The 21,035-nt window shown below is 40.1% G+C and overlaps 1 protein-coding gene across 6 annotated transcripts in view; it reads left to right on the top strand.

Moving 5' to 3' along the window:
• App (amyloid beta precursor protein) overlaps positions 1 to 21,035 on the top strand; it is a 242,250-nt gene that overhangs the window by 201,034 nt on the left and 20,181 nt on the right. For all 6 annotated transcript variants that reach the window (XM_046430448.2, XM_046430449.2, XM_046430450.2 and 3 more), the window contains one exon: positions 16,543 to 16,764. In XM_046430448.2, coding sequence (XP_046286404.1) covers positions 16,543 to 16,764 — 222 coding nt within the window. The remainder of the gene's footprint in view (positions 1 to 16,542; positions 16,765 to 21,035) is intronic.

A 21,035-nucleotide genomic window follows, 5' to 3' on the forward strand; every position in this document is an offset into this window, starting at 1 on the left:
ATACATTTGTACGTGGTGCTAAGGATTGAACCCAGTGCCTCACATATGCTAGGCAAGTGCTCTACCACTGAACTACAGCAGCAACCCCACACAAGTCCTTTCTTAAAGTGAAAGATCTCTGGTGTCTCCTCCCCTTCTTATAAGAACAGCTGTCCTTCTAGATTATGGTCCCACTCTTATGACCTCCTTTAATATCAATTACCTCCTTAGAGGCCCTATCTCCAAATAAAGTCACTTTAACATATGAACTTGGGGAAGATACACTTCTGCCCATGACAGTTGACTAAATCCTGCATTCAGTAGATGCAGTCTACCTCCCCTTCCTCGTTCCTCAACCATTATCCATTTATTGCACATGAGTTTTATATTCAAAAATAAAAAATCAGGGGAGACCATGAAAGGTACTTTTCTTGCCTTGCTTCTATACCCTAAGCCATTGGAGCCAGGTAACATGGCTTGAATGTCCCCTCCAAAATTCATGTTGAAATTTAATTGCGATCATGGTTTTAAGAGATGAACAAGTCCTGAGGGAGCCTTAGGATCACAGGAGAGGGCCCGAGTGCACTCCTGATGAAAGGATGGGTTCTGTCTGGTTTCTCTTCTCATCTCACACGTGCGCCCTTGCCCTTGGCCATGTTACAGCGCAGCACAGAGGCCCTTGCCAGATGCCTGCACGATGGCAGTTGGCCTTCCCAGCCCCCAGAACTCTGCGCCAAGTAAATCTCGATTCTTTATAAATTACCCAGTCTCCATATTCTGTTATGGCAGTGCAAAATGGACTAAAACACCAGGTTTACCTTTGGCAGCCTTTATGAGCTTCCCATCCAAGAGCGTTTACTTGGCATGGAAGGGTCTGACCGATTTTTAAAACGTCTTTTAAGCTAATGTACCTACCCTCTTCTCTTTGTCTCTGAATGACTGACGCCAGACATTCACAGTGGTAAACCTAGGCAGACTAGACTGTATGACAGCAGAGCATGACAACCATAACCAGTGCCGTTAAACAGGCTTTCTCATGTCCTGAGCCAAAGGGTCACAAACAACCTAGATACTGCTACTAAACACTCATTTTATAAACTATTCAAGTCCAACCAGCCAGATTTCATATCAGAATAAAAGTACAACTGTAGACAACTGTAAATTGTTTTGTTAAGACCCGATTTGCCAAATGTGAACCCTAAATTGAATCGATAAGCTAGATTTTATGGATTACTCCAGTAATCCAGAGTCCAGTAGTTGCTAGACACAAACATGACGGCCGGCCCATTCTGGCTCAGAGATAGCGGTGTTGATCACTCTGGGCCAGTGAAACCTGAGACCCACCAGGCACTTGCCACACATCATGTTGACAAGGACAGCTTGGCTTTTGGCTTCTTGGAGAGGAAATGACGCTAGATTTTATGGACTACTCCAGTCATCCTAACTTCACTGAATGTAGATGTCTAACCTCTGTCTTTACACTGTGTGAGAAACGGAGGCCCCTCTACCTTATTGCTGAGTTTAGGAATTGACACTAGCATCCAAAATTCTCTTGGTCTTCTCAGGATAAGACACTCAGCCACTGATGGTCAAGGAAGGGAAGTGGAAATGTTCCCTGCGGAAGGGCATGGAGGAGAGGAACAGACCTGAGAGGAGGGCATGTTTACACTCACAGAAAGGCTTCCTGGTGCTCGGAGGGAAAACTCTATGCTAATGGGGCCACACTGGACTGTAGGATTACAGAGCCCCTTGTTCTTAATCTAATCCCAGCCTTGAATACAGCTCACTACAAAACCACATTCTACTCCAGTGTGTCTGTTGTAGCCAGAAAGGGTTGTCTTACCAGCAAATAGGTACAACCCATTTGCACAGGCAGTGTATTGGTTTTCTAGTGACTGAGCACCATAATCCAGGAAGCCTAGAACTGTCTGAAATGTGTTCTGTCAACACTGTGCATGCTGGAGGTCTGAGAGCAAGGCCTTGGCAGGGCCACCTCCCCTCTGAAGGCTCTGGGGAGAATCTCTTCCATTGCATTCTCTTGCCTCTGCCTGTCCTTGGCCTTTCTTTGGACTGTAGATTCACAATTCATGTCCTCACCTCCGTCTTCACTCAGCATGTTTCTTCACCTGCAATGTTTCTGTCTCTGTGTGTTTCCTCTAGTAAGACGTAAGAGCTGTCCAACTCCAGCATGGCCTCAACTTGATAGCATCTGCAAAGACACTAGTTGCATATGTCATATTTGTGGGCATTCAGGATTAGGACTTAACATTTGTAGGGACAATTGTGGTTTTTTTTTTTTTTCTTTTCCCTTTACTTCTGAGAATCTGAAATGTTGTCTAAGATTCTTTCTCAAACACTATTGAATTTAAATCGAAGAACTACGTATCATGAATCTGTGACTTCTCCATTTTAAAAAATTAGTTCCATATTTAATTGATAGCAAATTGTGAAAAGCTTTAAATGCTTCTTTGCTTTAGGCAGATGAATGAGTAAATTTGTATACCATGGCTGTTTTAATTAGCCAGGATTAATTAGTGTTTACCATACTCAGAAGATGAAAAGACATGTATAAATGCACTGTAATGTGAATCATTTTTCAATTCATTGTTGAAGCTTAAAGTGTATTTGAATAAATATTGCTTATATCTTACACTATTTTTTATAGAATGGTAATTATGAGCATTCTAAACTTTTAAGTACATTAATTACATGTTATTGAAGATGATTGCACTTTAATATTATGTATTTAGAGAAAGGTAGTTACCTTTATTTTTTTTTAGTTTCAAGTTGAAATGCTTTGAAAGCAGAGCAGGAGGTAAGGAAAGGTAAACTGTGCTGTCCCGAAAACAGTATTCTAAAGTAACTTTTTTTTTTTTAAGAAAATAAATTGCTGGGATTCTGTGCACATTTTGAGCAATATCAGAAAGAACTTGTATGAGGTCTTGCACTGAGGCTAGGAAGTGTGGACTTTAGAAATGGTTTGAAGAGACTGGAGCAATTTCTCTCATGTGAGGCCCAAAAGCTGGGCACTCATCCCTTGGTGTCCAGAAGGACGGATTCCAGGACCCATTTAGAGATCCCCAAGCCCATGGATCTTCAAGTTCCTCATATAAAATGACAGTAGTATTTGCATATAACCCATGCACATTCTCTCATAGACTTTGTCGTCTCTAGATTATTTAGAACACCTAATCCTATGTAAATAGTTGTTTTACTGTTTAGGGAATGATGTTGTCCCTTCTTAGTGAGGGAGTGGCCAGCTGGGTTCTCACATCATGTCCAGTGGAGCACATCTTGTAAGCACCAGGATTTGAGGTTCTCTAGATAATTCAAGCAGAACTGGCCTCTTTGACACTGCTGAGAGCCAAAGCTGAGTAGGAATGACTCATGGCATTTTTGGTTGAGAGGTGATGCCAGCAAGCTATTGAGATGATAATGGTTATGTTAAGATGTGTATTCAATTGGATATTAGACCCATGCTGTCCGCCTTGGCCTGCTACTTTGGAGCTCTCGCAGGGATTCATGGAGAGTTCCCATTGGTTGGGGAAGTGCGGGAGGAGGGATTTCAGGAGGAGGGATTTCCGGTTGGTGTGGTGTGTCCCTGGAGAAGGCCGTGTGCCTGGCATTCGCGGGAGTTTTGGAAATAAAGTTTGTTACTGCTTGAGTGGCTAGTGATTTTGTGCCCAGCCAGACTGCGGCATGACACCACACCCCTTTTCCCTTCATCATCATCTGCAGGGAACGAGTCTCAAAAATCAGATCAATAAAAAGGGTAGGTGGACTTTTCACCTCCTACACAATTTTCTCCTTTGTTCTCTGCAGGAAAAGGAAAAATAGTAAAGTTGCTATCTATTATCTTATGAATGCTCATATTAAAATGGTTTAATTTAAAAGAAAAGACCCAGAACTCTTTATTTGGATAAGAAATGCCTTACTCACTCTAGACTTCTTAACAGCCACTCATGATTTCATTGTGTGAAACATTGTAGTTGGATATTATGAAGAATTTCCAGCAAGGACGTGGCACTTCACTGTGGGTGGAACTGTTCAATATCAGATAAATCCCTTTGGGCTAATCTAATGAGGGGCACCTCCCCCTTTTCTCACATCAGGAGAACACCTGTCTGTCTATATTCTGGTGCTTCCCTGTGGGCTGTTTCAACCTGGGCGTGGGTTTTCTGGGTTCATATTTCCAGTGACTTCCAAGACATCTGTCGCAATGTCCAGGAATTTCACAAACTCAGCAGGTCCAAATCGAACCTGTCTTTCTCCCCCATGTTTGCTCTTTGCATAGACTAAGGGCAGGTCAAGAATTAGAATAGTGCCTGTTCTCCTGGTAGTGTATCTGCCCTGTTCGAGTCACAGCCACCCAACCACCACCACCACCACCACCTCCCAAGCACCCACTGCCGTTCCTTGTGCCACTTCCTAAACATCTTTTGGCTCTGTCACTCTCATGTGTATCCTCACCCGCTGTCCTCTTGCCCATCTTTAATGATCGCATGTCTTTTAAGTCTCTTATAAACCCCAGGCTTCCCCTCCATTCCTTTCTTTTCTTTACTTGTTGATGGATCACAGATCACTTGGCCTGTAAAATTTCTAGTCTGGGATTTTGCTCATAGTATACTCATGGTACAGATCACTATATTCTTCTGCCCTCTGGATGTCCCACTGAAAGCCTTGCAGTGTCTAAGCTGCCTTCCCTCTCCCTTCTCCCATGACCCAGCAGCCCTGGTCAGCCTGTCTTCTGTGCCATGATACACATACCTGTGTCTGCTAAGATGGCAGTCTCTTTCCTGTTCGGTCCTGCTGTTAGATCACTGTATTAATCAACTTTATCTTACTACAACAAAATACCGGAGGCAATCAACTTTATAAAAAGAAAATGTTGATGTAACTCACAGTTTTGGAAGTCAGAGTCCAAGATCAGGTGGCCCCAATGGTTTGACCCCTGGTGGTGGATGCCAGCAATTCATGGCAAGAGGACATGTGGGAACAAAGAAAGAGACCATGGTCCCACAGTCCTCTTTAAGGGCACAGACCCAGTGACTCAAGGGCCCCATATTAGCCCCACATCTGGGTTCTACCACTTCCCAGTAGCTCCACCTGTGCACCAAACCTTTACATGTGGACCTTTGAGGGACACTCAGCTTCAGATCATATAATCACTACCCCCAGCTCCAAAACTCAATCTCAATTCTTTATCACTCTGTTGTTATTCCAACCACAACACTTCTATAGGATTTATTCTTCTGCCACTCTTTTTCTCTGAAGCATGAGTTCTTTTAGTTAAAAAAAAAAAGACATTATTTCTAACACCCACCTAGAAGATGTTAGGATTGCTGAACAGGTGAACGAATGGATGAACTCCTAGTTAATGATAAAGTCGTTTGACTTTCCTTCGTCCCATATCCTTTTCCTTAAAGTGGGTCCCTTTGGATTCTCTCACGCCTGTGCATTGTGAATACCCTCCTAAAAAGATGTTGCCATCCATTGCCAAGTCCCAGATGCCAAGCTCCTGCCACTTCCAGGCTGGATTTCCCCATATATCATTAAGGGGGCACATGAATAATCTGCAGCATGGAGAGCCACTGCTGTGCCTAGAATTGCTCACAGGAAAGAGAGTTTTGTGTGGAAAAACATAGAGGATGTGTTTAGATTTTTACCTGCATAAATTGTCATTTCGCATGAGCTATCCTGTACAGGAAGATGATGTCTCTAGGAACAGGAGCCCATCCCCCCTCCTGAAGAGATAGGTATCTGTCCTAATCTTACACTTTTACCTCTTCTTACAATTATCAGCATAAATCTCTAAAGCTCTTTGAGGGACACTCAAATTAACTAAGAAATTAACTATGAATGGATGTTGAAAGCCTTTCTGATGTGACCTCACCATCCATGCTAACCAATTTTTGTATGCTTTATAGTGTAAAATTCTATCAATTAATCACTTATCAACATGAAGCGGTTAGAATGTGCTTTCTTCACACCCCCAGAGTGATGGCTGTCTTTTGGGAGAGGCACGTTTTCCATTTCATTCATCTGCTCTGGTGCACGCCGAGATGTCTTTTTCCTGGTCAGATAGACTTCTCTGGACTGTGGGAAAGGGTACTGGTCAGACAGGACCACTGCAGAGGCACATTTATGTGGAGCCTACAGGACAGAGCTGTAGGGACACCACCCAGTGACCACCAATCAGTACTCGTCCTGGCGTTGCATCTACAGCCAGCACGGCTCTCTGCAGCTGTGCTATGAGTGTGTCTTGCATGGCCGGTTCTCCCTCCCTCGTCTTGTGCAGCCAAAGGATCAAGTTGGAGGTCAAATCCAGCCCACATGCAGCTGAATAAGCTGAGTGTCTGCCCTTCATGTGACTCACTCCCCAAAGAAACCATCATGTGGGCCAGTAGGGACCTGGCCTTTATCAGAAGTAAAGGTGATGTTTTTAATCTCTCTCTGCCTGCTCTCTTAATTGGGGCAGAGCTCAGATAGAGAAAAGGGGCCCCTATGGATTGATGCCCAAAACACCCCAACAACCATCAAAGAAGGGACCAGGAGACACTGGGCTCACATTGTATACAGGCTTCTGAATGACGTAGCATTTATAAAAAATGTACACAAGCACAGGAAAACTTTTTTGAGGTTTTTTTTTTTTCCCCCTCATTCTTTCTTTTAGAACCCAGGGCCTTGTGCATGCAAGGCAAGCACTCTACCAACCGAGCTACATCCCCAGCCCTGCTCACTCTCTTTTTGTCCACACTAAAAAGCATTAGCCTTTTTTAAAAGAAATAAAGAACTTAGAAGTAAAAACAAACAACCAAAAAAAAAAAAAAAAAAAACACTCCAGAAAACTACCAAGTATACAAAAGAGCCTCACAAAAAACTGGAAACTAATTGGTGAAGCAGGAAATTGGAGAATTCTTCATCATGAACCCATCTTTCTGCATCCTCAAATCTAATAATCCTAATTCCAAATACTATCTGCATGTTAGTAGCCTCAAAATATATTTAATTTTATTTTCCACACTGAAAAAAAATGAGATAATGGCGCACAGCTGTAATACCAGCAGCCTAGGAGGCTGAGACAGGAGGATCACAAGTTCAAAGCCAGCCTCAGTAACTTAGCAAGGCCCTCAGCAACTCAGCAAGACCCTATCTCGAAATAGTAAAGGGCTGTGGATGTGGCTAAGTGGTTAAGCACCCGTGGATTCAATCCCTGGTACAAAAAATAAAATAAAAACATAGATAACAAAATGAGGATGGGGAAGAGACGAAATACAATTCCTTAAAGGATAAATACATTTAACAAAATATAATTACTCTTGGTCATCTCTGGTAGTGGGATTGCAAATGAGTTTTTGTTATTGCTTTTTTCTACATTTTTTGCACTGAATGTGTGTTACTCTTGTAATTAGTATCAACTGATTCCTTTATACATAAATAGATATAAACCACAGTGAAGTCATAGCTTTGCTGCAGAGGTTAAGGACAGTTTTGAAGAAAGAAAGCCACATAATAATTTCCTTAAAATTCCATTAGCTCAGCCATAAAAATGCACATCTCGCAACTAGCTCAAGATAGCCAGTTTTTCCTCTAGCATGTGAAGAGAGAACTGATTCTTGGAATGAAGACCATATGAAAGACTTTTCTTGTTTTTAAAGGATATGAAGCATGAAAATATCATTCGTTTTTTGGTTTTTGTTTGCAGAGAATGTGCAGTTTGTATTAGATTAAATTAAGGGCCCATGTGATACAATTTCACTATATATTAACCATAGGAAACCATCCAGATATGTACATAGAGGTACAGTAATGTCTACAGCACTGTTTTTATTTTAATAAAATTTCAGACTTAACAGAAATAATCCAAAAATGCTATGTAAAAATCCCTTCATTTTAAAAAGTGAGTTGCACACCTAATGGCTCTTTCACCTAAATTCTTGATTAATTTCAACAAAACAAAGACATCTGTATAGTCTATATGAGAACTGCAATCTCAGCACAATGTATTTTCAGAGATTATTTCTATAGTGTATAAACTTGCATTTTAGTCTGATTTTAGGTTGCTGACCACCCACATGGGATTAAGACCCCCTAATGTAGTTGGAAATAAGATCAGGACATTGGCACATGTTCCATAAGGAAATGTGAAAAAGAAGCCTTCTAATCTGCTTTGAGATGCCAGGAAGCCTGGCTGGCTTTTATCTTGATTTCTGACTGATGCCATTGGTAGATAGAAGTTGTTTGATGTTTGAAAGCCAAAAGGAAATTTGTCCTAAATGAAACAGGACTCTTTCCTTACCTTCAGTCTAAGCCAGACAAATGATATTTCAGGAAAAATGTCATTTGCAGTAAGGAATATTATCACGAATGATGTGCAGCCTTGTCTGTGTCCCCTCCAGGGACAGTTTGTTGCCATAAGTGGACAAAGCATGCCCCATTTAAAGATTTGTAGTCAGGAAGCTGCTAAATAAAAATAAATCCAGATTTAGACATGGAGTCTGAATTTTAACTCTGGGAGATTTTCCGGATTGATATGTGGCTAAAAATAAGAGGAGTGTCCTAATTTTCCGGAGGTCAAGATAAAAACTGGATTTGTGGGACAGCATTATTTTGTGATAATATGTCTATAAATTTTTCCCCAACTTGGAAAAGGATCCTGTTTCACTCTCAGCCATTGAACTGTCCTACTCACTACATTTTTATATTGTGGATTAAAACAAAAAAAAAAAAGGATATTTTATGTGATTGAGTATAGAATAAATGGACTGTTCAGCAGCTTCAAGTCAGTATGAGTGATTTTTAAATGTGACTTGGAGTTGGTGAAACACAGAGGCAGGGAGTTCACGTGGCTGTCCTCCGTCCTCCACCCATCTTCTGAGGAAGGGAACTCTAAGGAAGAGTGAGGCAGTGTTTCCAGAGACACGTTGAGGACGGACCGACCGTGAAGATGGAAGTGACTGGGAAGGCCTCACACAGTTAAAGGAAGGAGCCTCACCTGGCTGTGATGCTCTTCTCACCTAACTTTGCTGCTCAAATACCCTCAAGAAGTTCTCAGACTATGACTTTAACCTCTTTTACCATAGTGTTTTCATATCTATTTTTCTGTATATATCTAGAGAAAAATAAATAGATATATAAAATCAAATTCGTCCTCTCAAAACTATCAAAAAAAGGTATAAAAGTTGGGGTATTTGTGATGGTGGATGTGTGGGGTGATGCTTCCAAAGTGTTAGTTCCTAATCAGTGTAAAGTAACCTTGTCTTCTGTCAAATGGAATTTTCATGACAAGGTTGCATTAGAAATTGGGAGACACCAGTTCTTTCAATTACTTTTTTTTTTTTTTGGTGGGGAAGGGGAGGTGGGCACCAGGGATTGAACCCAGGGGTGCTTAACCACTGAGCCACACCTTCAGCCCTTTTTAGACAGGGTCTCACTCAATTACCTAGGGCCTCACTAAGTTGCTGAGACTGGCCTTGAACTCCCTATCCTCTTGCCTCAGCTTCTCGAGCCTCTGGGATTACAGGCATATGCCAGTTACTATTTTAAACATACTTCTCAGGATGGATGTCTGTTTATTCTGTGCTCAGCAGGGTGGTACTCCCAACCTATAGATCATTGTAGGTATCAAATGAGCTGATGAATAGATATGGAAAGGCCATAGAAATGGATGTTGTCATGAGTCAGTTGTCTCTTGCTTTTAATGTGTCATAGCATGTCTCAGTTGCATCACAACATAGCTACAGCATCACAGATGACTAATTAAAACACCCCCACCGTGCACAAATCACTTGAAGACCCTAGAGAGAATCTCCAGTTCAGCATTCCAAACAGCTTCTCCTCCACTGAACCTTTGGTGTGTTCCGACTTTGTAATAAATCAACTTATCAGCCAGACTGGTCTGCTGAAAGTGTCTTCAGTGGGGGAGAGCTGCTCTTTTTCTGGGAAGAGCCCCGTGGTGACATGTGACCCCCCTCTGATGCCCTTTTAAGTGTCATGCTGTATGACACTGACCTGTTGCCTGAATGCATCCTAGCTCTTGATGATATGTGACTTCCTGCCTTTAAAAGTGGTCTGGTGAAGAAGGCGATCTGACTTTCCTGTGGCTTTCGAGTACAAAAACGCAACCGGGAATGATAGCTTCAGGACATCAGTGTGTTGGTTCTCAGAACAAGACTTTAAAGTGTTTGGAGGTGAAATTTCCTCTGGAAGTATTGCTTTTTTGTCCATGATCATTTTTTATACCCGTTTTTATCTTTATGTTCTGTTCTTAGGTTTGTTTTGTCTTTTATCAAGGGGTAGCTGAGGTCATGGCCTAGTGGTGCCTTTGAACATCTCATGTTGTAGTCAACATGGTGGAGAGTAGGTCCCCTCACGGTAGCATGCATGAGAGTCACCTGGGGGTCTCATTAATGTGTAGATTTTGAGAACTGAAATTTTGCATTTTAACAAACACACAGAGGACACTCACGTGGCAGTGGTTGAGATAACAGGATTTATGTGAAGAAACTACAAAGACCACCCAACCAACAGCCCAGAATTTTATGGATGAGGAATACAAGCTTAAGGAGTTTCAGAGGCCATGGAGACATTAAATAAGATAAACAGCATAGCAGTAATATGCCAAGCCAAGAATCAGACATGCAGAAAACTCTGATTGGAAAATTAAATCTGATCTCATAGTTCTGGTGTGGGCAGAATGCCTGGAATGGATGACAGTTGATTTATAGTGACTTCTTGATAGGGAAAAATTACATCCCTTTTACAAAATACTTCAGTGCAGCTGTGTTAGGATGGATGGTGTGTATTATGGAGTGTGTGGGGTGTGATCCTCAGTCCTTTCAGGCAGATGGGTAAGTAAATACCTATTTAAATGATAAGGATTGTGAGAATCCCCTGTGAGACAAGATCTAAAAGAAATTTGAGTTTTGCATAGAGGGTAGAGATAAATATTTTTCCACAAAAATGTATTTAGGTATACTTAGAGTAAATAAGTATACCTAAATTCTTTCCACAGAAGAATCAAAATGAAAATTATACTGGCAATGACAGATCAATCCTTGACAAAAGAAAATATGGCAAGCCTGGGGACCTTGTGATCACTGGTCTCCAAACCAGACCTTGGACCAGCCATGTTTTACAGTAGAAAGGCTGAGATGTCGTTCAGTAATCACAAGGAATTATGAAGCATGTAAAAAGAGAATTTAGATTGACACAATGTCAATAAACTTCATTTTCTAGAAACCTAAAATGTGGCCATTGAATTTTTAGAAGGAGTTTGGCCAGTGGGTTGATCATTAAAAGAACATTAGATGAATTATGTAGAATTCATCTGTTTCTTATTCAGCAGTCCTTTTGTTTATTAAGTCATTTGTCTCAAAATGAACAATCATGGATATCTGTTACTTCTACAAAAACAGAATTAGTTCATCCACTTGTAGGTGAAATCACTGCTGTCTCTTTTGATGTTACTTTCTTTGAAACATTTTCAATATTTCCAATGATAGCTAAGTGGTGGGGTTCTTCTTTTTCTTATTTACTCTAAGTATACCTAAATACATTCTCAGAGCACTTTTAAAAGAGCAAAGTGATGGGGTTCATTGTATGTCTTAATATTTGAAATCATCTCTATTGCTTAAACCAAAAGGTTAAATATTACCATCATTGAACTCAGTGAAATATTTCTACTTTACAATGCAAAACTCAAGTATCTGGGTATATTTGGCTCCAGAAGTAACTGCTGCAATTTTGAGCAATAAAAGCTTCTAGGAAAAAGGAAAGGAAAAAAAATTACAGTGAGGGAAAATGAATGTACTCCTTCAGTTTAATACAACAGTTGGCAAATGTAGATGCTTAAAAGCTTTGGAAATTCCCAATGTAGGCCATTAAAGCATTGTAATAAAATATTAAATTAATTCAGATAAAAGGACAATCCATCAGGCCCACCATCGCAGTAGAAGGTGGTTAGCTTCACCGTGGGAGTCAAAGATGAAGTCCTACTCAAAATGAACAATGAAATAATCATAGAGGCTCTGCATATTTGATCACAGGAGCAATTGCCCAGCACCAGTGCATTTACTGTTGGTAAAATCTTGAGCCCTTGATAATATCAAGAGTTGCTGACTGACTTAGACATTTTATGAGCACACAATTGAAGCCTACCCCAACTAGGAGTAATCCATCACATTCACCTCTTTTTTTTTCCTTAAAATCACACTGACTTTATTTTTTCCAAATCATATAGCCAGGGATGTTTTTTCCCTAAAACTCCTTTGTTAAGAAAGGAATATAGATTTCTGCTATTTGGTACCTCTGATTGAAAAGAATGGTTAAGTGTTTTTTTGCTCAGCTAAAAATGTAACTTTTATTGAATATTTCATTCTTTCACTTAAATTTTCTGAATGTGAATATAATGAATCAGGAAAACTCATAATCAGGGGAGTTGGCATTTTGGTGCCTACTGGAGGAAATTTCCTGCCAATGTATAAGAGATAAAAGAGGAAAAGGTCCCTACAACTTCCTAACAAGAACAATTAGAGGAGGAAGAGTTTATTTGGGGGCTCATGTTTTCCAAGGTCTTAGTCCACAGATAGCTAATTCCAGGTAGAGCAGAACATCGAGGTGAAAGAGTGTGGTGGAGAGAAGCAGCTCACGATATCACACCAGGAAGGAGAGAGAGACCAAGCTCAGCTCACCAAGTATATACCCCAAAGGCATGCCCCGACTGACCCACCTCCTCCAGCCACACCCTCCTGCCTCAGTTACCTCCAAGTTAATCCCTATCAGGGGATTAATGCACTGATTAGGTTAAGGCTCACATAACCCAATCATTTCACCTCTAAACCTTCTTGCATTGTCTCACACATGAACTTTTGGGAAACACCTCGTATCTAAACCATAACACTCTCTGATGATTCCCTACCCTGCCTTTTTTTGCTGCCAAAAGCTAAGGTAGACACAGGGTCCCCCTCCTCCAGCTGCCCATTTGGGAAATGACTTCTGGCCGGACAAAAGCAATAACCATTTCACAGGGCTGGTGGTGATTATGTCGACTCACAACCCCACAGGAGCAGAAGACATTACTAAAGACATTGGAACATTCTGGTTTCAGACACCATGACTGGTTTCTTCATTTACTCTGTAAATGAGCAACCCAATGATGAGACGAAGATTGAACTCCTCTTCTGATATCAGGGGAGGTGGAAATAAGTAGGGGCTAAGTGCAGCCTAGGACCTGGATTTCAGCACTGATGCTTACTGGCATGGGATCTTGAAGAGATGTGTTCATCTGTCCCAGCCTCAGTTTCTTGTCCTGTAAGATTAGTAATGCCTAGCTTGAGAGGAGAGTCAAAAGGGAGAGGGTGTCTGACCTGGGCATTAAGAATTCATATAATTTAGATAAGCAGAGATAAGCTTTCCAGGTAACAGACACAAAGAACAAAGTTGTCATGGTGGGAATACATGGTTCCCTCTGGGGGTAACCTACACTATTCAGCCTGGGGGATGGTGTCAAAGGGGGACTAACAGGCACATGGTTAGTGGGCTCAGATCAAGAGGGCCTCCAGTGTCTGGCCCAGGAGTTGGATCAATTCAGAAGGAAATGAGGACCCACTGAAGTGGGGAAAAACCATTCCCATTACTAGGGAAAGATCTAGGGAACAAATAAGAATAAAAACTAGTAGAAAGGGCAGTATTTTAGTTTGTGCTGCTATAACAATATCTGAAACTCAGTAATAGAAAATAGAAATTTATTTCTTACTATTCTGGATACTAGAAGTCTAAGATCAAGACACTGCCGGGGACACGGTGGTGCACACCCATTAACTCTAGCAGCTTAGGAGGCTGAAGCAGGAGGATCACAAGTTTGAAGCGAGCCACAGCAACTTAGCAAGGCCCTGTCTCAAAATAAAAAGGGCTGGGGATATGGTTAAGCACATCTGGGTTCAATCTCTGGTGCCAAAAAATAAAAATTAAAAAAAAAAAAAAGACACTTGCAGGTTCTGAGTTTGCTAAGAGCCTAGACTTTCTGTTTCCAAAATGATGCCATGTAGTGCCTCACCCTCTACAGGAATAAACCCTATGTCCTCACACGACAGAATAGGAGAGCTAAAGAGGTCCTGAGGTAGTTCCCTCCAGCCCTTTTATAAGGCACTGATTAAGCATTTATGGGGGGGAGCCTTCATGACTTAATCACTTCCCAAAAGGCCCTTTTAGTACTACCACAGTGGAGAATAAGTTCCAACACATGAATTTTGTGGGACATTCAGACCATAGTAGACAATAAGGAAACTTGTCATAATTATTTAGGCAAAAATTAATCCTGGTCCAAGGAAGAGGGCTGTGGAAAAGCAAATGGAATGTAGATGAGAGGATTTGGAAATGAAACTTAAAAGTTGCCAGTAGTGGTGAGTATGAGTCACGGATGATTAGAAAATGGGAAGGCAGGAGCCTGACACGGTGAACCAAATAAGTTCATGAATCAGGAGGAAGGTCTAAGTTAACACATCCACCAAACCTTGGAAATTATACAGAGTGGGAGAGAGGAGACAGAGCTGAGGGAAAACATTTCAGATCCATCCAAAGGTAGGAGATACTGAGACTTCCAAGCAGGTTGAGTTTTCCAAAGGGGAGAATTGTAGAAAGTGTACAAGAAGAAAATAAAGACCAAGAGGTTGGGGAAAAAGGAACCTGGAGAGTTATTCAGAGACGTTATAGGGAAGAAGCTTAGTATTGTATGTGCAAGACAGAGAATGTTTCCAGGTGCAGGAGGAAGGTAATCAATAGTAAATACCACAAAGACACCAATGACAACATGGCCCCAGGGGAACCAAGCTCCCTCATTTTCTCTTGAAATGGATGTATTAGCACCAATGATTCTTCCAGGACATCCTGTTTTCAGGATAGCAAATGCTTGACAGTCACAAGCATACGATTTATATATTTTAAAAGCCCATTTAATTTATTCAAACAGATATTGGCTGAGTTTTTACCCATTACCTATGACTTTGTTAAGACTTGAAAAGGTTGGAGGAAATGTAATCTGGACCTTTTATCTGTAAGGGAAAGGTCATTGAAAGCATCAAATATTGAATTTTAAAACTGTGCCACAGTGAATAGGTATATATTATGACTCAAATTAGACTTCAAAAGGACTAATTTGCTGTGGATTCTATCATTTTACATAATCTCTTGCAATAAAACTGATTCTATGGAAGGATATTAATCGTATGCTTTAATGCTATCCCATCAAATTGTCTTAATGGGTCTATTTGAACAGAGTTTTAATTTTTCAGATAAATTCTAAGGGTTTTGTCAAGTTAAAGAAGAATTTGAAGTACAGTAGTAAAATGCTACGTATCAAATTTAAATCTGATTTCATTTTCTCCAACATTAATACTAACCAGTGATCGGTTTGAAATATATAATTCAGTAAACTCTTGGCACAGGTATGATTGGAAAATGAGATACTCTATTTAATAATGATCATTGTTAATGACATGTATGCTGGGTCATATGGCATGCATCTTTGGGTTTCTAATTTTCAAAAATACAACAGAATAATTTGGTAGATTATGCAGCACCTGAAGAGCATTTAAGGAAACAGATCTTTTTCAAGACAAAATGATGAAAAATGTTTCAGAATAAAGCAGACCAATGGTCTGTAATGCTTTTCTTATCCATGCACATGTTCAAGGAAGACTCCTCAGGGTCTCCAATGATGAGATGTGCCCTTTGGATTGAAATAGATTGCAGTTTACCAGCTGCTGACACTCTTCTTGTGTTAGTCAGCTTTCTGTCACTGTAACAAAATATATGAGAAAAACTACTTCAAAGTTGAAAGTTTATTCTGGCTCATAGTTTCAAAACTTTCAGTTTGTGGTCAGTTGGCTTCAAGGCACAAGCATCACGGTTGAAGGTGTTACAGAGAAAGCTGGTCAGCTCACGACAGCCAGAAAGCAGAGAAGGGATGGAGGACCAGGATCAAGATATAGTCCCCAAGGACCCATTCCCTTCACGTAGGTCCCACCTCCTATAGTTTTTACCACCTCCCAATAGTCAATTCAGCTATGAACTCAGTCCAGAGGTCAGACCCCTCATGGTTTAATCACTTTCCAAAAGCCCCACCTGTGCTCATTGCTGCACTGGGGACCAAGCCTTCAACATTCGAGCCTTTGGTGAACATTCCAGATCCAAACCACAACACTGTCCCAAACACCACACCAAAGCGCACTGTTGATTCCTTTGTGATCACTGGATTCTAGAGAGAAGGAATGGAAGCATAGCTCCTGACATCCTTCACCTCTGGGAGAGTGGTGTGACCATTGAACAGCAGCCAACTGCCCTTCTCTTTGAGTTCAGATCCCACCCAGGGCACTTGCCAGCTGTGACCTTGCATAAGTCGCTTACCTTCCGTGTGCCTCAGTTTTCACATCTGTTAGATGGAGATAACAGTACCCAGAGGGTGGGTCTAAATGACATCCAGGTCTGCCTCGCTGGACAGGAGCTGCTGTTCCTACTGCCATTATGATCCTTGTTACTCACCAAGGAAATGGTTGTTTTGTTTAGACGAGCTGCTTCAGAAAGAGCAAAACTACTCCGATGACGTCTTGGCCAACATGATCAGCGAACCAAGAATCAGTTATGGAAACGATGCTCTCATGCCATCTTTGACTGAAACGAAAACCACCGTGGAGCTTCTTCCCGTGAATGGAGAGTTCAGCCTGGATGATCTCCAGCCGTGGCATCCTTTTGGGGTGGACTCTGTGCCGGCCAATACCGAAAATGAAGGTAAGAGTCCCCAAGAGGGAACAGAAGCATCCCAAGATGTGTGTGAATGTAGATAAGTGTGCATATGTTTGCTCACGTAGGTGGGTGTGTACAAGCACACACATGAAATCTTTTTCATGTGTTTGAGTGGTGATTTTTTTTTTGAGGTAATGATAGTGTCACTTAACTTTATTTTGAATCAGAAATAAATATTAGGAATTGTTATGTCTTTAAAATAATGTATCTTTATTACATTGATAGATTTGAATTATTTTTTTACATTTATAATTAATAGCAAGAAGTTATTCTTTACATTTTTTTTATTCTTTATGAAGCAAATAAACAGTCCCATTTTGTGGGTAACAACAGGAGATGATTATAGTTACATAGAACACTTTTGAATAAAAAAGGCCTGTTGTTTCCCAGGGACCCTGGTTTATATTCTAGGAAGTATTATCCTTGGAGTTACTACTCTTTTAAAAACATATATTATTCAAGAAGCTATTCTCTATCTGGAAAATGTGTGGCAATGACATTCCACTAATTTTCCCCATTTTCTTCTTAAGCACATAGAGCTGAGCATGGTGGTTCACACCTGTAGTCCCAGCTACTCGGGAGGCTGAGGCAGGAAGATTACTAGAGCCCAGGAATTCTAGACCTGCCTGGACAGCATAGTGAGACCCCATCTCAAAAAATTATATATTATATATAATGTGTGGATACACAGAGTATGTACTATATACCATATATTGTTTTAATGACTGTTTTTCAAATAAGGAAATTGAGGCATCAGGAAACAAAATTCTTGAATGGCAATTTTTGATAGGAATTTTTAAAAAACACTTTCTCATTAAGAGTTATTTTGTTGGTTCTGGAATGAAAGCACAATTTTCAGCTTGTGTTTACGGAATAGTGGGCTAGAATGCCCGATACCAAAGATAACAGGTGGAGGACATTGCCTCGCCTAATATAGTTTGGTAGCTCATGCAGCACCTGAGGAGCATTTAGGGAGACTTGTCTCTTTTGATGGGCTGCATAATGGAAACTTGACAGGCACCAAGATAGTCTTTGCTGGCTATTTATTCATACATGGGAATTCAAATTGCAGTAAATGTTAAAGGCAAAAATAGAGGACCACATATAAATAAAATGTACGTTTCCTTAAGATTTAAATAAATTTGTTTAGCAATTTAAATTTATGGCAGCTGTCCGTATTCAGGGGCACATTACTCTACATTTTGTCTGAGAATCAAGGGTTTTCTCCATCAACATATTTGTGCACCTAGATGATATACTTTTGCCACAGGTGTTCTTAGCAGAACTGTTTGTGTAGGAAAGAGCATCTTTTAGTTTGTTTTCATCACTTTCGCATGATTAGAAGTGCAAAACCACAAACACATGAAAACTTTCCCTAAAAATAATAATAATGATGACAAGTTTTTCAAGAACACAATGGGATTTTACCTCTGATTTTCTTTTTGAAAAGTAGCAAACTTTGATGATATTTTTGTATTTATGATACAGTTATTATAAAGTAGATCAGTGTGGTCCTCAGTAAATCTAAATCCAATTTTATATCTTAAGCACACTTGACAAGCATTTTTTTAAAAAAGAACTACTGCAGAAAATCTTTGTATAGGCTATGTGCACAACATGAATAATCACTCCAGTATGTTTCCTCAATTTGAAAAAAAAGTTACCTTATAATATTACCATCAGATATAAACAGAAATGTTAGATATAGTGTAGAAATAAACGGTTTTTTAAATTTTTTGTATATGACAGCAGAATGCATTACAATTCATATTTCACATGTAGAGCACAATTTTTCATATCTCTGTATGCAAAGTATATTCACACCAATTCATGTCTTCATACATGTACTTTGGATAATGATGTCCATCACATTCTACCATCATTTCTAAAAAATAAAGTTTTTATCACATATTAAAATTATTCCTACTCACACAGAACAAAATAATTTAAGAACACTTGGTTACCCAAGATCTGAATAGTTTCCTTATCAAATTATATTATTGCTAGAGTACTGGTTGTATCATTTTTCATAAGTAGATACAATTGGGCCATTTAAAACCCTCATTATTCAACCTCGAATGAGAATTTTTGTGAAGAATGTACAGTCTCATTTTCCAAAATGAGAAACCAGATGCTTACTAGATTGGCTCTGTTTGCTAATACCCACTCATTGTGGCATCCATCCTGGGAGACAGACTGTACATGAGTGCAGAAAACACACACACACACACAATCACACACACAATCACACACACATTCATACACTGCAGCCCTTGGGTCTTGCCAGTGTGCTCAGGTGGGAAGTCTTTGCTTCAGTCCCTCTGAACCAAAGCAGATTTAGCTGTTAATTGCCAGATTTCATCAAAGCTGATATATTAAATAAAGATCTGCTTTTGGCAAACAGCAGACTCTCATATAAAAGTATTGGAAGAAATTGAGGACAGAACTCAGTGGTGGAGTGCTTGTAGCATACACATGGCCCTGGTTCCAATATTAATTCTAGTGCCACCACCACCAAAAAAAAAAAAAAAAAAAAAAAAAAACACTAAGAGACAATAGTACCTAAGATCTCAGAGTCCTGATTTACCAATCTCAGCTTTATCAGACCCAGCACCCCTTTTATAACAAATATTTTGAAAAAAAACCTCCTCAACAATTTTTTTATTAATTTTTTTGTGGTGCTGGGGCTCGAACCCAAGGTCTCAGCCATGCTATTCACTGGTTCTACCACTGAGCTGCACCTCTGGCCTGCCACAGTTAATCTTTAAATAAAATTGGCATGGTTTAGGTAAAAAAATCAATATTGTAAAAATACGTGTTTCATATTGTTGTGCTGAAAACCCAACAACTAGAAACAATGGCATAGTAGGTTGTTTGTCCCCTACAGATGTGGCAAATACAGCTGCAAACTTACACCCCGTGCTGTTTCAGCAATCAGGGTCCATAAACAGCAGAAGCATCAGCAACATGATTTTCCAAAATTTTGAATAATTCTTGGGAAAGTTCTGAATAAACCAGTCTTCCCCAATTTACCCAATAGTGTGCCTCTGGTATATCCAGATTATATTAAAATCTGCAAAAAATGCATGGTATTTATGTATAAAATTCAGTTTGGTTCATGCTGTCATGAACTCCCACAATAGGAGTGCAAAGTTTGAAACCCACACCGAGTATGAGATTTGTTGACATTGTCCTGGGTACAGCACCTAACATCCTCAACCCCATCCACCAAATGCCCATAGCATCCTCTCTTTCCCTAGTCTAGTGACATCCAAAAACACTTCCACATTCCCCACCATCTCATGGAAGAGTTAAGTCCTCCTCCACACTCTCCAAGGATGAAAACTGAGCTTCAAGTCCAGCTCTGCTCTGTGATTGTGGGCAAGTTACTTATTCCTCCCTAGATGTCACCTCATCTGTAAAACAAGGTTGATATTCATTCCCAGCTCAATGGGATGGTGTGTGCCTTAAGTGAGACAGCATGAGAAGCTCTTGGAAGAGTGGCTGGGACATAGTAGCTTGCTTTTTTTTTTTTTTTTTTTTTTTTTAATGAAACCAAGATCTTATTAAAGAGACTTTATCTTCATCCTGTCTCCAGATGAATCCCCACATGGCCCAAACAATGTGCCCTTAAAATGAATGAATAGATAAGAAGCCTGTGATAATGCAGTTCTGCAGGCCCCTCCCTTCTTCCCTTTTCACCTCTCTTCTCCTTCCCCCTGAAACTTGTGCCTTGCTCATCTTTTTACAGATACATGCACACTCACCTTCTATCGGAAACATCTAGAGTTCTCAAAGGCTTTATTTTTTTTCAGAATTCATGCAGTCCTCACCATCCTAGCGTCTGGTGCTTACCAGAAAGGTGTTGCTTTTCTCAAGAGCAGTCAGTCGAGTCCAGTGAGGGTCCAACGCCTGGTCATTCTGCTCATTCACACTGAAAAAAAAAGTGTATCACTAATACATTTTTCTGACATTATAAAATATTTTCTACTTTTTGAAAGTAGAGGGAAGTTTATTGGAGTAATCTCACCCAGATAGAAGGAATGAAGTTATTTCATAGTAATGTCTTTTAGACTTTTTCCTATGCATGTTTGATACTTTCCAGTATTAAGTAATAATATGGACTCGTGCTTTATTATTTGTAAGTTTCTTCCATAGAGGTGTGTCCTGAAAAACCCCTATCTGCTTGTGACAAAACTAAGGTTCATCAAGAATGTGATTTGTCCAAGATCACAAAGATAGATGGCATAGCCGTG

This window comes from Marmota monax, unplaced genomic scaffold (assembly GCF_021218885.2).
Source record: "Marmota monax isolate L192 unplaced genomic scaffold, Marmota_monax_Labrador192_F-V1.1 WCK01_AAM20220418_F8-fsc00016, whole genome shotgun sequence".
Taxonomy (NCBI): Eukaryota; Metazoa; Chordata; class Mammalia; order Rodentia; family Sciuridae; genus Marmota; species Marmota monax.